Genomic DNA, 16,234 nt, shown 5'->3' with positions numbered 1-16,234 from the left:
TGCTCTCTCTCACCAACAGAATTTGGTCCCATAAAATATCACCACACCCACCTTGTCTCTCTCCAAATAATTTTATGCATATATTGATGTACAATGTACAGCTTTAAGTCACTGAAAAGCAAATTCCAATAAAAGTTGATTGCTCCCAACCATGCTTTAATCTTGAAGTCTTAACTCCAAAGAACACTCCAAGGAGTGTGTAGAACTATAGCTTATCCTACTGTACCTTAAAATGCTATATCTGAGAGGAAAAGTTTTTACTCTTTACATCACCATTGGCAAATTTAAAAACTAACAGAAGCAGTAAATTGTATAAAGCTCTGGATAAAAGTAGTATCTGGTCTCCCAGTGTGCTCCCTACTGCTTCTACACGAACAAACTAGAAGTTTTTTGAAAGCTTTTCTGCTGCAAAAACCACAAATTAGACCAAAATTTTTTTTTTAAAACACAAAGACTTATAGGGACTAATCTTGGTCTCATTGTAGTCCATGGCAAAAGACCAATTGATTTAAATGGAAGCAGTAGCAGGGCAAACATTAAAGAAAATAAACTGGGTTAATATTTTTAGTATTTTTTCTTCAAGCTCTTAAGAGGATATTACAGAAAGTAAATAAAATATAATGATAAAAGTATTTTATACTCTTGTCCTCTTAACAGAATAGTATTAGGATAAATCTAGTCAAAAACCTTGTTAAAAATGTGCTTTTAAAAAAATGAAGACTGTGTTTTATTCCAATGGAAATTGATTTAAATAAACATTCATTTTCCCTGTAGGCAATCCTAGCATTGAGCTGGTACATGAAGATGGAAAGTGAAATTAACAAGAAACTTACTGAAAATGTAACACTGGCCAGGCTATTTTCACTATCCAAACTGCAAACAGTAGAACAGAATAAAGCATAAAACATAAATATGATTTTACAATTCTTTCCATTTTAATAATTAAGAAAAACTGAGCACATAATGTTGTGATAACTTTAGTGATCACTAAATGCATGTTTGCTTTTGATTTTTGTTATTTTAAAAAAAGACTACGATGAATGTAATTTGCGTACCAATATTTACAGAAAAGGCCGTTACAGTAGTTTGTCATGATGGTTGCATATGTTTGGGTAAGATCCTTCTTGTCTCTGTAAGAGTAGCCATTCAGTAAATTGGTTTTTCAAGCCTTCCTCTTCCCTCCCTAATGCCATAGTTTGAAAATCTCAGCCTTGTCTCATGTGGATTTGCTAGTGTTTGTTTAGCAGAACTAGATAGTGACTCAACGGCAACAGAAATTTTCCAAAGTAGGCTCAAAACTTCACTTCTTAATATACACACCATGGAACTTGACACTAAACTAGGAAAGGGGCAAGTATGTTTTCTCCAGATGTATAGCATGCTGTATGGAAAGGCATTGATAGTACCAGGTGTGTTTTTTTTTTTTTTAACTGTCTGGAATGCCCTCCTGTTCCTTAAACACTGTTGGAGAGTCAGAGAAAGATGTTTATGGTAATAAGGGATTTGAAGCAGGTCCAGTGTCACTCTCCCCAATTTGGACAGCACTTAGCAAGCTTAATTATTTTCAGCTGTGGTTCTTATGTAAGAGCTTAGTATTAGTTGTATCATAGTACAGTTACATAGTTAGTTGATTGAAGGAGATGAGATGAAAAGCCCTATGCTGTTCTTAATGACACCTGTGTAAAGGTAGAGACATTGCGTTTAAACAGAGTGCAGAGTCTGGCTCTGAAAGCTGATCCAAGGAAGCATGGGGAAGCTGTAGTTCACAACAAACCATCTTATGTGAGGTGAGAGATTAGTATATCAGAGAATAAACTGAAGTCTTTGTGCCCTAGGGGGGTACACACTAACCTAGAGCCATTTGTGGTGGGACTAGAGCCCCAGTCACTTGAAGTCACTGCAGTCCCAGAAGAGACGAGTGAGTCCCTGTAGTGGAAAATCAGAGCCCAGCAGGAGGGTTCCTGTCTCCTGCGGGCTGGGTTAGTTTGTGCAGGAGCTGCTTTCTCCTCTAGGCTGTAGGGCTGGCGCTGGGTCCCCGGGTGAGCTGTGTCAGGCTGCGCCGGGGCGGTGCTAGGAGCTGCCGCCCGCTTCTCTTTCGTACCTGCAGCCGGCTGGGGCAGAACAGAGCGCACCGCTGGCGCACCGCTGCTAGAAGAGGAGGCGGCCAGTGCACCTTGCCGCGGAGCCGCCCCAGCCGGTGCAGCAGCAGCCGGGCTCCCAGAGCAGGACACCCCGGCTAAAGGGGGCGATGGCTAGTGATCACTGCCTGGTGCTGCTAGCCGGGCTGCTGCTGTGCAGCCTGGCGGCGCGGCGAGAAGCGCAGCAGGACCCGGACCCGCTTCCTCTCCTCCTGCCCCCGGGACTCGGTGGCGGAGGGCTGCTGGTGGCCGGCAGGGGGCTGCGGGTGCCCTGCGGCCGCTCCGTGGCGCTGGACCCGGCGCGGGACCTGGCGATCCGCGTGCCGCCGGGGGAGACGTGCGAGCTGACGGCGCTGGAGAGCGAAGAGCCGGGCCCGCCCCGCCCCGGCGCCCTCTCCCCCAGGCGCTTCCCCTGCCGCTTCGGCCCCGGCCAGGTCACCTACACCCACTACGGCGCCCCCCGCCCCGGCCGCTACCGCCTGCGCCTCCAGCTGCGCTCGGGCTCGCCCCGCCGCCCGCGCCTCCTGCCCCTGGCGCTGCCGGTGGAGGTGCTGGCCCGGCCGCCGCGCCTGCTCCGCCGCCACCTGCCGCTGGAGGTGGAGTCGCGGCTGGGGCTCAGCCCGCCCCTGGACGCCAGCGTGCTGGGCTTCCCCGAGGGTCGCTGCCGCCTCACCGCGCGGCCCCCGTCGGACGGCGGCGCCCCCCTGCCCGCCCACGGGCGCCTGGTGGACTCCGACGGGCGCCCGCTGCCCCCCGGCTACAGCAGCGAGTGCGGCCGCTTCCTGCGGGCGGGGATCCGCTACCAGCACACGGCGGCCGAGCCCTGGTCCCGCCGCGACGCCATCCCCATGCGGGTGGAGCTGCTGGCCGGCGCGGAGCCGGAGTACTTCCAGGTGGCGGTGCGGCTGCGGGGCGGCGCGGCCAACACGGCCCCCTCCCTGGGCTTCGCGGCGCTGCTGGTGGCCGAGGTGGGTCAGTTCGTGCTCACCGCCCTCACCCCCGACATGCTGGCGGCCGAGGACCTGGAGAGCCCCCCGGACCTGCTGCTCTTCAGCCTCACCGCGCCCTGGCCCAGCCCCAGCCCCAGCCCCGGCGGGCGGGAAGGCGAGGATCTCCGGCTGCGGGGCTACCTGCTCAGCACCGACGAGCCCGGCCGGCCCCTCACCTCCTTCACCCAGCGGGAGCTGAGGGAGCTGAAGATCGCCTACCAGCCGCCCACTGTGGACTCGGACCAGGAGCGCATCTTCCAGATGGAAATGAAGGTGCTGGACCCTGAGGGCGCCTCTTCCCAGCCCTTTGCCTTCATGGTGGTGGTGAAGCCCATGAACACGCTAGCCCCAGTGGCTACCTTCAGCCAAGCCGCTGGCCCCCAGCTCATGCTCTTTGAGGGGCAGTCGAGGCCTCTGTCTGGCACTCTGGAGATAAGCGATGAGGACAACTTGAGCGAGGTGAAGGTCTGGGTGACACGGGGCCTGCGACATGGCGAGCTCAGGGTACTGGGCGCGCCACCCGGCCGCGAGTACTTCACAGCAGCCGAGCTGGAGGCTGGGCAGGTAGTTTACCAGCACGATGGCAGTGAGCACAGCTACAGTGACAACACCGTGTTCCTCATGGAGGACGGGCAGCACCAGGTGGAGTTTCTTTTCCCCATCATCATCGCCCCTGTTGATGACCAGCCACCCCTGCTCAACGCCAACACTGGGCTGGTGCTGAGAGAGCGCCAGGCTGTCCAGATCTCACCCTTCGTTCTCAGCGCCACTGACATTGATTCTGAAGAGTCGACAATTCGCTTTATACTTCAGAAGGACCCTGAGGAGTCTGCCCACGCCTCACACTCCCACTGCCTGGGTGAGCTTCTCCTGTGCCAGGCAGAGACACCACCATCCTATGAGAGGGAAGAGGACATGGAGGAGGCTGGTGGTGCTTCCTCCTCATGGCACTTTGTGGAAAGTGAGGGTGTGTATGAGAAGGTGGTGAGTGAATGGCTGCAGCAGGACATCCTGGATGGAAGGCTGTTCTACAGGCACACAGGACCCCATAGCACCAGTCCTGTGATAGACCAGTTTGTGTTCCGCCTCCAGGATGACAATGAGCCCCCTAACCAGTCTGGGGAGCAAATATTCACCGTCAAAGTGCAACCAGTAGACAATTTGCCCCCACAGCTATACCCAGGCACTAGCCTACAGATGACAGTCTTGGAGTACCAGGTGACCCAATTCAGAAAGCGCTATCTGTGCTACACTGACCTGGACACAGATGACAGCGAGTTGAAATACACCCTGCTTACACCCCCAACTGACATAGATGAGAACCACCCTCTGCTGGCTGGAGAGATCGTGCTGGCTGACAACCCTCTGGTGTCCATTACTCAGTTCACCCAAGCCCAGGTCAACCATCAGAAGGTGGCATACCGGCCTCCTGACCAGGAGCTGGGTATCACCCCAAGGGTGGTACAATTTAACTACAGTGTAGAGGACTCAGCAAGCAACTCTGTGCCAGGGACCTTCACAATCTTCCTGCAGCCAGTGGACAACCAGCCACCCCAGATCACCAACATGGGCTTCACTGTGCTCGAGGGGAGCAGCTTCCTTCTCACCACCAGTCAGTTGGATGCCACTGACCAGGACACGGACACAGACCAAATTGTCTTCATCTTAAACCAGGCACCCCAGCATGGCCACCTGCGCTACCTGGAGGGGCTGATGGTCCAGGGGGAATCTTTCCTGCTAGATGATATTGCCAGTGGGCGTATATCCTACCAGCACAGTGGTGATGAGTCCACCAATGACTTCTATCAACTGGAAGTGAGTGATGGCATCCACCATGTGCCAATCACTGTTAGGATCACTGTGCAGCCAGTGGACGATGAAAGGCCTAGCATCACTCTACCTGGTGGTAATGGGCTGCTGGGACCCTCTATTGACGTGCTAGAAAATGGTGTCACTGAGATCACTACTTCCCTTCTCCAGGGCACAGATGAAGATACTGATGATCTGGCACTGACTTTCTTTGTGAAGGATCCGCCCAAGCTGGGTGACATTCTGGTAAATCGGGTGCCCATGGAGAGATTCACCCAGCAAGACCTTATCAGTGGGACAATAGTCTATGCTCACACTGGTGGAGAGATTGGCCTGAAGAAGAGATATGACTCTTTCAATCTGACCATCTCTGACCTCTCCCATGAGTGGGTGGTGGGAGGCAGCACGGTGCAAGGGGTATGTGTGTCTGTGACTGTGCTGCCTGTGGACAGCATTGCACCTAAAGTGATTGTGGGGCCCGAGCTGTTCATTGTCTCAGAGGGAGGAAAGAAAGCCCTGGCCCAGCAGCAACTGGATGTGGAGGATGTGGATACTCCCATAGATGACATTTTGTGCACCATCACTGTTCAGTCCACTTCTGGATACCTGGAGAACATCTCTCCAGCCCCGGGGTCTGAAAAGTCTAGGGCTGGCACTGCCATTAGCACCTTCTCCATCAAAGATGTTCACCTGGGACATATCAGCTATGTTCAGAGCATCCACAAGGGGGTGGAGCCCTTAGAGGACAGATTCACTTTCTGCTGCTCTGATGGCGTCAACGTCTCCCCACACCACTTCTTCCCCATTATCATCATCCCTACCAATGATGAAAAGCCTGAGCTGTCTGTGCGTGAGTTTGTGGTGCTGGAGGGGATGAGTCTGGTTATTGACACGCCCATCCTCAATGGCTCTGATGCTGATCTTCCCCCAGACCACCTGCACTTCTTCATCAGTGTTCCCCCCAAGCATGGGCAAATTGTGCAGCAGCTGGCAACTGGTGCCATACCTATCCGCAACTTCACAATGGAGGAGATCCAGGAGGCCTCCAGCATTGTCTATGAGCATGATGACTCCGAAATTAAAGAGGACAGCTTCAAAGTCCAGCTAAGTGATGGCCAGCACACAGTGGAACAGAAAGTGCTGATCATGGTGATCCTTATGGATGATGAGACCCCTCGGATGACTATTAATGATGGGCTGGAGATAGAGATTGGTGGGTCTAAGGTCATCACGAACAGAGACCTTAAAGCCACAGACATAGATTCAGAAGACAGGAACCTCACCTACATCATCCGCTTGGCACCCAGGCAGGGTCTTCTGCAGCATGTGAGCAGACGCGGGGAGCCATTAAGCAATATTACAGTGGGCATGAACTTCACCCAGGATGATATAGACTATGGTTTTATCCGTTATACTCATACTGGCCAACAAGGGGTCCGTGACCTGGTTAAATTTGATGTCACTGATGGCATTAACCCCTTGATAGACAGATACTTTTATATTACCATCAGCGGCATTGACATAGTCTTTCCTGAGGTGATTAACAAAGGAGTAACTCTGAAAGAGGGTGGGAAGGTGACGCTCACAACTGACCTGCTCAGCACTAGTGACATTAACAGCCCTGATGAGAACCTGCGCTTTGGCATCACCCGGGCCCCTAGCCGAGGGCACTTAGAGAGCTCAGACAGTCCTGGGGTGCCTGTTGCTTCCTTCTCTCAGCTCCAGCTAGCTGGCAATAAGATTTACTACATCCACACTGCAGAGGATGAGGTGAAGATGGACAGCTTCGAGTTTGAAGTGACAGATGGCTATAATCCGGTCTTCCGCACCTTCAGAGTCTCCATTACAGACGTGGACAATAAAAAGCCAATTCTGACTATCCATGACCTTGTAGTAGAGGAAGGGAAGACCAAACTGATTACCCCCTTTGAGTTGACTGTGGAAGATCAGGACACCCCTGACCATTTGCTCCGTTTCACGGTTACCCAGGTCCCTGTCCATGGCTGGATTTTATATAACAGCAGCTATCCTGTGACCAGCTTCACCAAATTAGATTTGAATGAGAATCTGATCAGCTATAGACATGATGGTACAGAAACAAGCCAGGATAGCTTCTCGTTCACTATGACTGATGGGACCCACACAGACTTTTACATTTTCCCTGACACCATTCTGGAGACTCATCAACCCCAGACGTTGAAGATCCAGATCAATCCCCAGGACAATGGGGTGCCACAGTTAGTGGTGAACAAAGGTGCCCCGACTCTGAGAAACCTTCCGACTGGACACTTGGGCTTCTTGATCACCAGCAAGTCACTGAAGGCAGAAGACCGAGACAGCCCACACAAACTGCTGAAGTACAAAATCACAGATAGCCCAGACCATGGATTCATCATGAATATTGGCCTTGGAAATGAGAGCATTTACACATTTACACAAGGTTGGTGATAATGGATTTATTCATTTACAGCCTTTAGATCCATGAATATACCTTAGACAATTCACTTGCTCACCTGTGAGGTAATTTAAGGTTAAACTGGATTGTCTTTTAAAAATAATGACAAAAACTTAAAGATCTTAAACCATTTACAAGGTACATGGGTAGCCTTGAAATTACAAATAAATACATTTTAAAAGGAAGCTGAAAGGCTTGTTTTACCTGCCAACACTTAACCTAAAGTTCTCTTTCTTACTTGCAAGACTTGATAACATCTCTAACGTGTGGTCAGGTCCTGGTACAATGCATCAGGAGGCACAGGGTAATATTTTCAAAAGCACCTGAGCGTTTCTCTACACAGCCCGTGCTGTGAGCCTGGGTTAACAGACTTGGGATTGTGGGACTTACATTAGTGCTCTAAAACTAGCTGTGTAGCCAGCACTTTGAAGTTGCAGGTTGGGCTGGAGCTCAAGCTCTAAAGCCTAGAGATGTGGTGGGTTTCAGAACCTGAGCTGCAACTTCAATGTGGTGTCAACGCAGCTATTTTTAGAGCACTAGCATGAACCCTGCAAACTCGAATCTGTTGACCCAGACTGGGAGGCTTGCTGCTGGTTTGTTTCCACAGGCTGTGTAGACATACTTTATGTGATTTACAAAAAAAGAAAAGGAGTACTTGTGGCACCATGGTCTGTGTGTATAAAAACATCGATATTTTCCACAGTATGAATCCGATGAAGTGAGCTGTAGCTCACGAAAGCTTATGCTTAAATTGGTTAGTCTCTAAGGTGCCGCAAGTACTCCTTTTTTTTTTGCGAATACAGACTAACACGGCTGTTACTCTGAAACCTGTCTTTATGTGATTTAGGAGCACATGCCCTATTGACTTTCAATGAGACTTGAAAGGGGTGCCTAAATCACTCTAAATCACATTTGAAACTGGGACTTCAGAGCCTAAATCAAGTAAATACTTTTGAAAAGTGTAGCCCTAGCCTCTATTCCTGTCTTGCTGTGTAAGTTATGAGAAGTCATTCCACGTTTCTGCTTTGGTTTCACCATCTGTAAAAATGGGCTGAAAATGTCTGGAGATTTACTGATGGTGTGTATTGTTCTGTCACAGGACATAAGTAATTCCCATTGATAGCAATGTGGAGTTACTCATCTCTTATGGGGGAGAATCAAGTCTTAATTTGGCCCCAGAAGTGCTTTGACCCTAGATCTCTGGTCCAGCTCCCATGGGTAGATTCCTGAACAAAGTAGGGACAAAGGTAAAAGGGGGAAGGCAGCCACCTTTGTTTCTGGATTTAGAGAAAGAAGAAAAAGCTATTAGGTTGAAAATCTGTATGATTTCAGATTTTTCGTTCTTTATTATCACTTTACTTAAAAGTCTTTCGGTTAATCTTTCAAGCTCTAATGTAGTAAAATTTGTTTACAATTCAGCTGCAAATGTTCCACACCTGTAAAGAATTAGGATTTCAGTTTAACTAAAAGTACTGAAATCAACCATGAGGCAAGCAGGTACCACTGCTATTGAAGTCCACAGGAGTTAACACCCATGTATGGCAGGGTAGCATTAGATCCAGGACATTTGCATTGCTGAGTTGGGTATGAAGAAATGGGTACTTTAAGATGCACAAAGAATGTTCACTTAAAACTGAAACTGTCAACTTATTTCTTGTGTGTGAAGAAGCAAAAGTAAAAGATCTTCAGTGAGCTTTGAATCAGACTTTTAGTAAATTCAGAAATAGTCACTATAAAGTAAAATTAATTAAAATTTCCACACTATTTCATCTGATACCCAGTCATTTGAAATAGTTGTGTGGTACAGGTTGTTGGGGTTTTTTTTATTTTGTTTTTTTTTAAAGCACAAAACTATGGGGATCAAGTTTTATTCCCCAATGTACAATTTAGGTGTAGCATAGTCATTCTCATTATAATGGGTGAAGGGTTTCTGAAAACTAGAATTTGCAATTAATTTAAACTTTTAAATACTATATTAAAGAACAGATTAAAACAAAACAGAAGTTAGTTTTTTAGCTTTAAATTAATAATCAGGTTAATTACTGCTGAACTGCAGAGCAAGGACCATGGTAGGAACTAATGCTACTGCAATAGAGTTTGAGTTCTTGTTTATACAATTTAAAGTGATACATCTTCTAAAACTGGCTTTTTCTTTGTTTGACAAAGAACAGTGTTAAAGTATTATTCTTCAAAAACAATTAGTAATTTATGAGAATGTTATCAAATATTGTTTACTAAATTAAAATACTAAAGTTCAAAATCTATTGGTAAGTGTTATATTTTGCAGTAAAATGCTGTGGTGATTCACTTAGCATGTTTCATTTATCAGCTGATATTGATGAAATGAAGATCAGCTATGTCTTGAAAGAGGGCGATAGTTCTACCAGTGACATCATCTACTTCTCTATTGAAGACAATGGTAAGGTTATACTTCTTATATATACTATATCTTAAAATGAGATCCAGCAACAGAATAGTATTGATATTGGAATTATAAAATACTTCACTCTATTTTACTGCAAGTTCATGAGTTTTGCATACAGTTTTATACTGAGATAATGGATGAATCACTTATTAAATATATAATGTTAAAATTAATGTAAATTGCTAAGGAAAACTAAATGGTGTAAGAAGTTCTTAATGAGTTACAAAATCTTTCACCATGGTGTTGCTAATTCAAATCTTCTCACAGTTCAGTAGTAACTAGAAGATGTTACCATATGATTGCTGTTCAGTGGAAAGTGTTGGTTCTAGTCTAGTTCCTAGTGATCAGCCATGCTCATTACAAAAACTTAATATTACTATAGGTGGCTCTTGTTAATAGTGTCAGCAGAGAGACCAAGAACAGAATCAGCATGGAGACTGAACACTACATTGCCAGCACACCATCTAGGTGGTCCCTCTAGATCAGGGGTCGGCAACCTTTTAGAAGTGGTGTGCCGAGTCTTCATTTATTCACTTTAATTTAAGGTTTTGCATGCCAATAATACATTTTAACGTTTTTTAGAAGGTCTCTCTCTATAAGTCTATATATTATATAACTAAACTATTGTCGTATGTAAACAAGGTCTTCAAAATGTTTAAGAAGCTTCATTTAAAATTAAATTAAAATGCTGATCTTACGCTGCCAGCCCGCTCAACCCGCTGCCAGCCTGGGGTTCCGTTCACCTAGGCCGGCAGCGGGCTGAGCGGGTCTTGCGGCCAGGACCCCGGCTGGCAAGGGGCAGGCAGCCAGAACCCCAGACCGGCAGCGGGCTGAGCAGTGCCGGCGGCCGGGACCCCAGACCAGCAGTGGGCTGAATGGCTCACTCAGCCCCGCTGCCGGTCTGGGGTCCCGGCCCTGTCCACATAGAGTGGGTACCTACCTTCTCCCTGGTTCTAGCCATTCTCTTCCTCTCTCTGCACTGAGATGAGGGCGGGAGTGCACTGAGTACAGGGCTGGGGGTGAAGGAGCAGGCTGGGGGTTGGGGTGCAGAGTCTGGCCAGGAGCTAGAATGAGGAAGGGGGCTCAGGGTTGGGGCAGGAGGTTTGGGTGTGGACCTCTTACCTGGGCAGCTCCCATTTGGTGCAAGGGGTGCAGGTGGGACTGTGTGTGTGTGTGTGTGCGTGTGTGTGCAGGAACTCCCGTTTGGTGCTCAGGGTGGAGGTGAGGATGTGGGGGATGCAAGAGTCAGGGCAGGGGGCTGGGGGGGTGTGAGTAGGGTGCCGGAGTCAGGGCTGGCGTTGTGGGGGGGTGCAGGGGTAAGGACAGAGGCTTGGGAGTGTGTGAGGGCGGTGCAGGGGTGAGGGCAGAGGGCTGGGGCATGTGGGCTGGGGTCGTGGGGGTGCTCCCAGCCACCTGCCCTGAGTGGCAGGGGGCTGGAGGGGATATGCCCTGATTCCACCCCCCTTCCCCAAGGTCTCCGGAGCAGAGAGCGCAAGTGCGCTGCAGCTCCGCTTTTCCCTCTCCCCCTCTGTAGCAAGGGCCGTCAGCTGATTGGCCACAGGGAGGGAGAGAAGGAGTGGCAGTAACCCAGCACACTGGGGGAAGAGGCGGGGGGAAGGGGGATGCTTGCCTGTCCTGCAAGGAGAGAGCGGTGGGCGGGAGGGCGGAGAAGAGCGGGCCGGGCAGGATTTTTAGTGGCACACTGCTGTCTGCTGGGGTCCGCAGCAGACAGCAGCGTGCCATTAAAAATTGGCTCGCATGCTGTCTTTGGCTTTGCTTTGCCGACCCGTGCTCTAGATCAAGACTGAGATACTGGTATGCTGCTGATAGGGCAGCCTGGTTAAATTTGTACTGCTGTCACCTATGCTGGGGCCATCTTTACATGATGTGAATTGTCATAGCTATAACGACTTAAACGAAGTTATGACAAAGCACACCAGTCAAGGATCTGCTGTGCAGGTATCTGTTTTGAGTACTTCAGCTTTCAGTGATGTCAGTTTGGCATTATTCACCTTATGAACACTGGTAATGCATGCACTATTTTGCCTTTTGCAGTAACGAAATGAAATGAATGAAATAGTTGGGGTATTTTGCTTGTTTGTTTTAACAAGGGCTCAATCCTGCAAGTGTTTTGCATTTTGAATTCTTATTGAAGTTAACAGGAGTTCTGCATATGGGCCCTAGTTGAGGGAAGACAGGAAGATTCATTCTGTGGTATTACCATAGCAGAAATTGTCCATTGAATTTTGCAGACTGATTAACATCTATCATTATATGCTTTCATAATAAGTGCTGCAAACTTCCTGGCTGATTCAATGTAATGAGGCTAATGGAAGTTCTGTGTGTGGATGGTTTGCAGGATCAGGCCCTAAGTGTAACATTCCATAAAAATTACATTTTTTTTTAAATGCACCCCTTTTGAGTGTTCGCTGTCAGTCCTTAAACGAAGGCTGTAATAGCATTAAAATACTTTCTCCAAAATGGTTGACCCAAAATCAAATCTAGTTTCTGGTACAATGACTGTCACCATGTTGTTTTAGTTCAGTGTGTTATATCCTGTTCTAATTATAGGAAACAAGGAAAGCGGCCCGGTAAATGGTGCTCTTTTTGAATGGTGAGCGCTGTAGTCTATTGAAAAATGGAACTGATTCTGTTCTCACTTGTGCCAGTGTACTTCACTGTAGTTAATAGAGTTATGCCAGTTTAAAACTGGTCCAAAATTAGACTCTGGACCAATGATCACGTTTATTCTTCGGACCTCCTCTTCCTGTCCAGAGGAGAAAACGGGCTGCCTCGGAGAGCCAGCGAGCAGCGGGGAGTTTGGGCTGCAGATCATGCCGAGGCTGGTATGCTGCACTGCTCGCCATTGAAAGGCACCCTGATATCCACCCTTCCCATTAGCACAGGCAGCGGTGGATGGAACGTTTTCTTTTCTCATTGATGTCCTTTACCACCTGCCATTAGTTCAGACTCTCCTCTGGTGTGTCAAAGCCAGAGAGGAGGAGTTGCTGTTGCTTCCTACAGTTGTAGTTCACTGTGCAAGTGGCCTTGTAAATTGTGAGCCTTTGAAAGGGGATTGTACCATGCAGAGTGCCTCTTTCCTCACTCCTTCCCTCTCCAGTTAGCCATACCTCTATTCGTGGAAAGCTGAGTTTGTTGACTGAGCTTCAGGCAGCTGCAGCTGCTAAGCAGTGGGGAGATGTTACTGCATGTCACACCCAGCCACAATCTAGCCTTGTTTAGGGGTTTCAAGATCGGGTCCATGGGCTTATAGTTACACAGAAATAGAGTCACAAGAATGACTTTGCATATTTATTGTATCATATCATATGGAAGTAACATGTTATTTACAAATAGGACAAATGTCACAATGTGCAGTTGTGTTAATACAAAAATAGTTGAACCGTACATTGTTGCATGGAGACAGATCACGTATTCTCTAGCGACTTCCAATAAAAATTGGTGTTTAGCTTGTACCTGGGATTTACAGAGTTTAAAATGTAGGAAATGTACAAATAAATAAATAAAATAAATGAGCTTGGGAAAAAGACCTAACTTACAGCAGGAAAGCCAAGGCAAGTGGTCATGAGCAGAGTTTGTACTTTCTCCTCAGAGTACTCAAAAATACTTCATATTATTAAAATCGAAATGTGTTAAAATATCATTGTAGATGAAAATTCAACCTCACTAAAGCTCTAAGTTATTCCTCTTTCAGCAACCGTAGCTTGGACATTTGTACATATAGGGCTAAACTGTTGCTTAAAATTATGTGAATTTACCTCATTCGTGTTGTTTCTGCTGAGGATCCAACTTTAACGTTCTGTGATTCCAAAGCGCACTGATATTTTTGGTATCACTTTAAAGTTCATTAAGACACACTGTGTAAATGAGAGAACAGAAATCTGACATAAATGTCAGTGTTCTACCCACAACAGTTTATTACACAGACCCTTACAAGGTCATCTGTTGGAAAAAAGAAAGCTGATCGCAATAAAACAAATCTGTTTGCCAGCCAGTTACTCCAGGAGACTTATGGGAATGTGGGCCATGTATGTTGGTGGTGTATGTTTATATGACTTAGCAGATGGATGAAGTCTAACAAAGTGCAGGAAGGAATTACAACCTATTGGGTAGATCTGGCATCCAAAGCTTGAAAAGGAGCTGCTTTTATAAAGGTTTCTGTAATTACAATAAATGTGCAATAAAAGAGTTCCATTCTTAATGGCTTTCAGGGTTGCTCTCTGTTTAGACGTCAAAAGATGCTTAACAAAATGGTCTCATGAGCCGAAAGATGGGTGTGAAGGGCAAAGGATTTTTAGAATGAAGTCGGAAGATAAAACAAATGCAAGTAATGAAAAGCTAGTGGCTATAAAAGTGTCTGGTTAGATTTTAATATTGATCAATTACTTAGTGGAAAGCTAGAGAAATTTAATGTGATGCTGTGGTGTTTTGAAAAGGTGGGCTACATTCTATTTGCTGAAAACAAGTTTCTAAAATAAAGGCAGCATATGAAGCCAGGGCAATTGCAGCCCATCCCTCTGCAGCTGTGGAGCACCCTATGGCATTGGAAATGGTGTGGCTATTCTACGTACAGGATGGAGATGGACTTTGGGCGATGGCTTTGGGCAAAAGGAAGGCTACATAGTAGATATGCACCTCATTTTATAACAGAGCCCAGCTCTGCAGGGATTCCTTGCCTGTCACATTCACAGCATGGGTGGGAGTGGGTGGGGTAACGTGTGTAAGCAACAAGATTCAAAGCACTTTCAGATTGGGGAAGGATGAGCTATTAGGCTATCGTAGCCGACTCAGAATAGCTCCATAGCCTGAGTGGGGAGGATATATTCTCTTTCACCCTGTTCTCTAGAGATACCTAATATGTTGTTCAGGATGGGCCAAATTTAGGGATTCTGCCTCCTCCGTGCAGGACTCCTGCTCAACAATGTCTGTTTTTCTTACCCAACTGAATAAATACAGGCATTTCTGAAATCCTATGGAGAGCTAGTTTATTGGATGATTTTACTTAAACAGTTAAGGCCATAGGCCAGAAGGCCCTGGAGCAGTGATACTCAGACCTCAGTAGTTCAGGAGCCAAATTAGCAATCAACATTACGCAGAAGAGCCACAGTAGTGTAAATTCATTGTTTCATTTAATATAGTTCTCTCTCTCTCTCTCAAATATTCTCACAGCAAATAAGTTAACTTAGTGCAGGTTGATAACTTAATTGGTCAATAACATAGTAAAAGCATCCTGGGTGGCTAATAACTTTGATTAATAGTTAAATCACACAGTGTTTTAATACCAGGTGCTGCAAAGAGTTGCAGGAGACACATTAATGAGCCACTGCCCTGGAGCAAATTCAGAGACACTGGGGTTTGGAAGCCAAACTCAGTACTACTTTTGCAGGGGAGCAAATCCCATCTGCAGCTCCAATGAGAGAATTTGGAAGAAACTACAAGAGCTTTTTCTCAGGATCATTTCTACAAGTTTTCCCACAGGGGACTTGTTCTCCCTCACTTATTTTACATTCACTTTTGTCTGAAAGCAAAACTGCAAAAAGGAAAGCAAAGGTGCTGTCCTGTTGCTGTTAAGAGAACAGCTTTGTGTACAGATTCTTTACCCAGGAGTGTTTTTAAAAACAAAAAATGAGAGCTTTGGACTGAGCACTCAGTGCCCCACGTAAGCAGGCTAGGGGCATTTCAGCACACTTGTAATGTAAATTTTTGCTGCTTTCCTCCTTTGATATGCCTGGGAAGTGTTGTTCTTTCCCAGTCCTAGACTCCATCATAGTGTGATGTCCCATTGTGTACTTTGCAAACTCACCATCGAACAGCATTGGAGCATGCAGACTGATAGCAATTTAGCTTAATTCCTGCCCTCCTCCCCAGGTTCCCGCAGTATTTCATGGCTTTTTAAAATTGTCAGCTGGCCATAATCTAAAAGCCAAGCTTTACAAAATTCTGTGCCTACAAGTTAGGCTTCTAAATCCTCACATAGCAGCTTAATAAGCAGCCTGATTTTCAAAAGAGCTGAGCACTTCAGTGGGAATCGTTAGGTGACAGCACTTTTGAAAATCAGGCCACTTATGCAGGGGCCTGTTTATAGGCACTGATTTTGATTTATTTAATTATTTAAATCTTGGCTTTAGTCCTTAGGGAGTTATTAAAACTATCATTCACTTCAATGAAAGTTTTGTCAAGGTAAGGAATGCAGGACTCATCCCAGGGTTCTTACTACATGTCCATTATTTGAAAAGAAGATTTAGGACATCTATGGAATACTGGGAAGGGAACAGTCACTTACCTTAATCCTGTAGACAGCATGAATGCTGTTTTTCATCATAGTGATAGGCCACCAAAGAGAATGCATTACTATTGTTCTTTGTTTTACAATAGCACCTGGAAGTGCCAATCAAGA

At 46.6% G+C, this 16,234-nt stretch overlaps 1 protein-coding gene across 3 annotated transcripts in view; it reads left to right on the top strand.

Moving 5' to 3' along the window:
• Nucleotides 1-2,054: 2,054 nt before the first annotated feature.
• FREM3 (FRAS1 related extracellular matrix 3) overlaps nucleotides 2,055-16,234 on the top strand; it is a 142,823-nt gene continuing 128,643 nt past the window's right edge. For 2 of the 3 annotated variants that reach the window (XM_084627540.1, XM_084627539.1), the window contains exons 1-2: nucleotides 2,055-7,376; nucleotides 9,721-9,810. In XM_084627540.1, the coding sequence (XP_084483666.1) occupies nucleotides 2,249-7,376; nucleotides 9,721-9,810 (5,218 nt within the window). In that variant the 5' untranslated portion in view covers nucleotides 2,055-2,248. The remainder of the gene's footprint in view (nucleotides 7,377-9,720; nucleotides 9,811-16,234) is intronic. The other variant, XM_084627541.1, reaches the window with a different exon arrangement.

The sequence above is a fragment of the Lepidochelys olivacea genome (genome assembly GCF_965140295.1).
Source record: "Lepidochelys olivacea isolate rLepOli2 genome assembly, chromosome: 4".
NCBI lineage: Eukaryota > Metazoa > Chordata > Testudines > Cheloniidae > Lepidochelys > Lepidochelys olivacea.
Note: the sequence above shows the minus strand (reverse complement) of the source record. Positions and strands in the feature narration are given on the sequence as shown.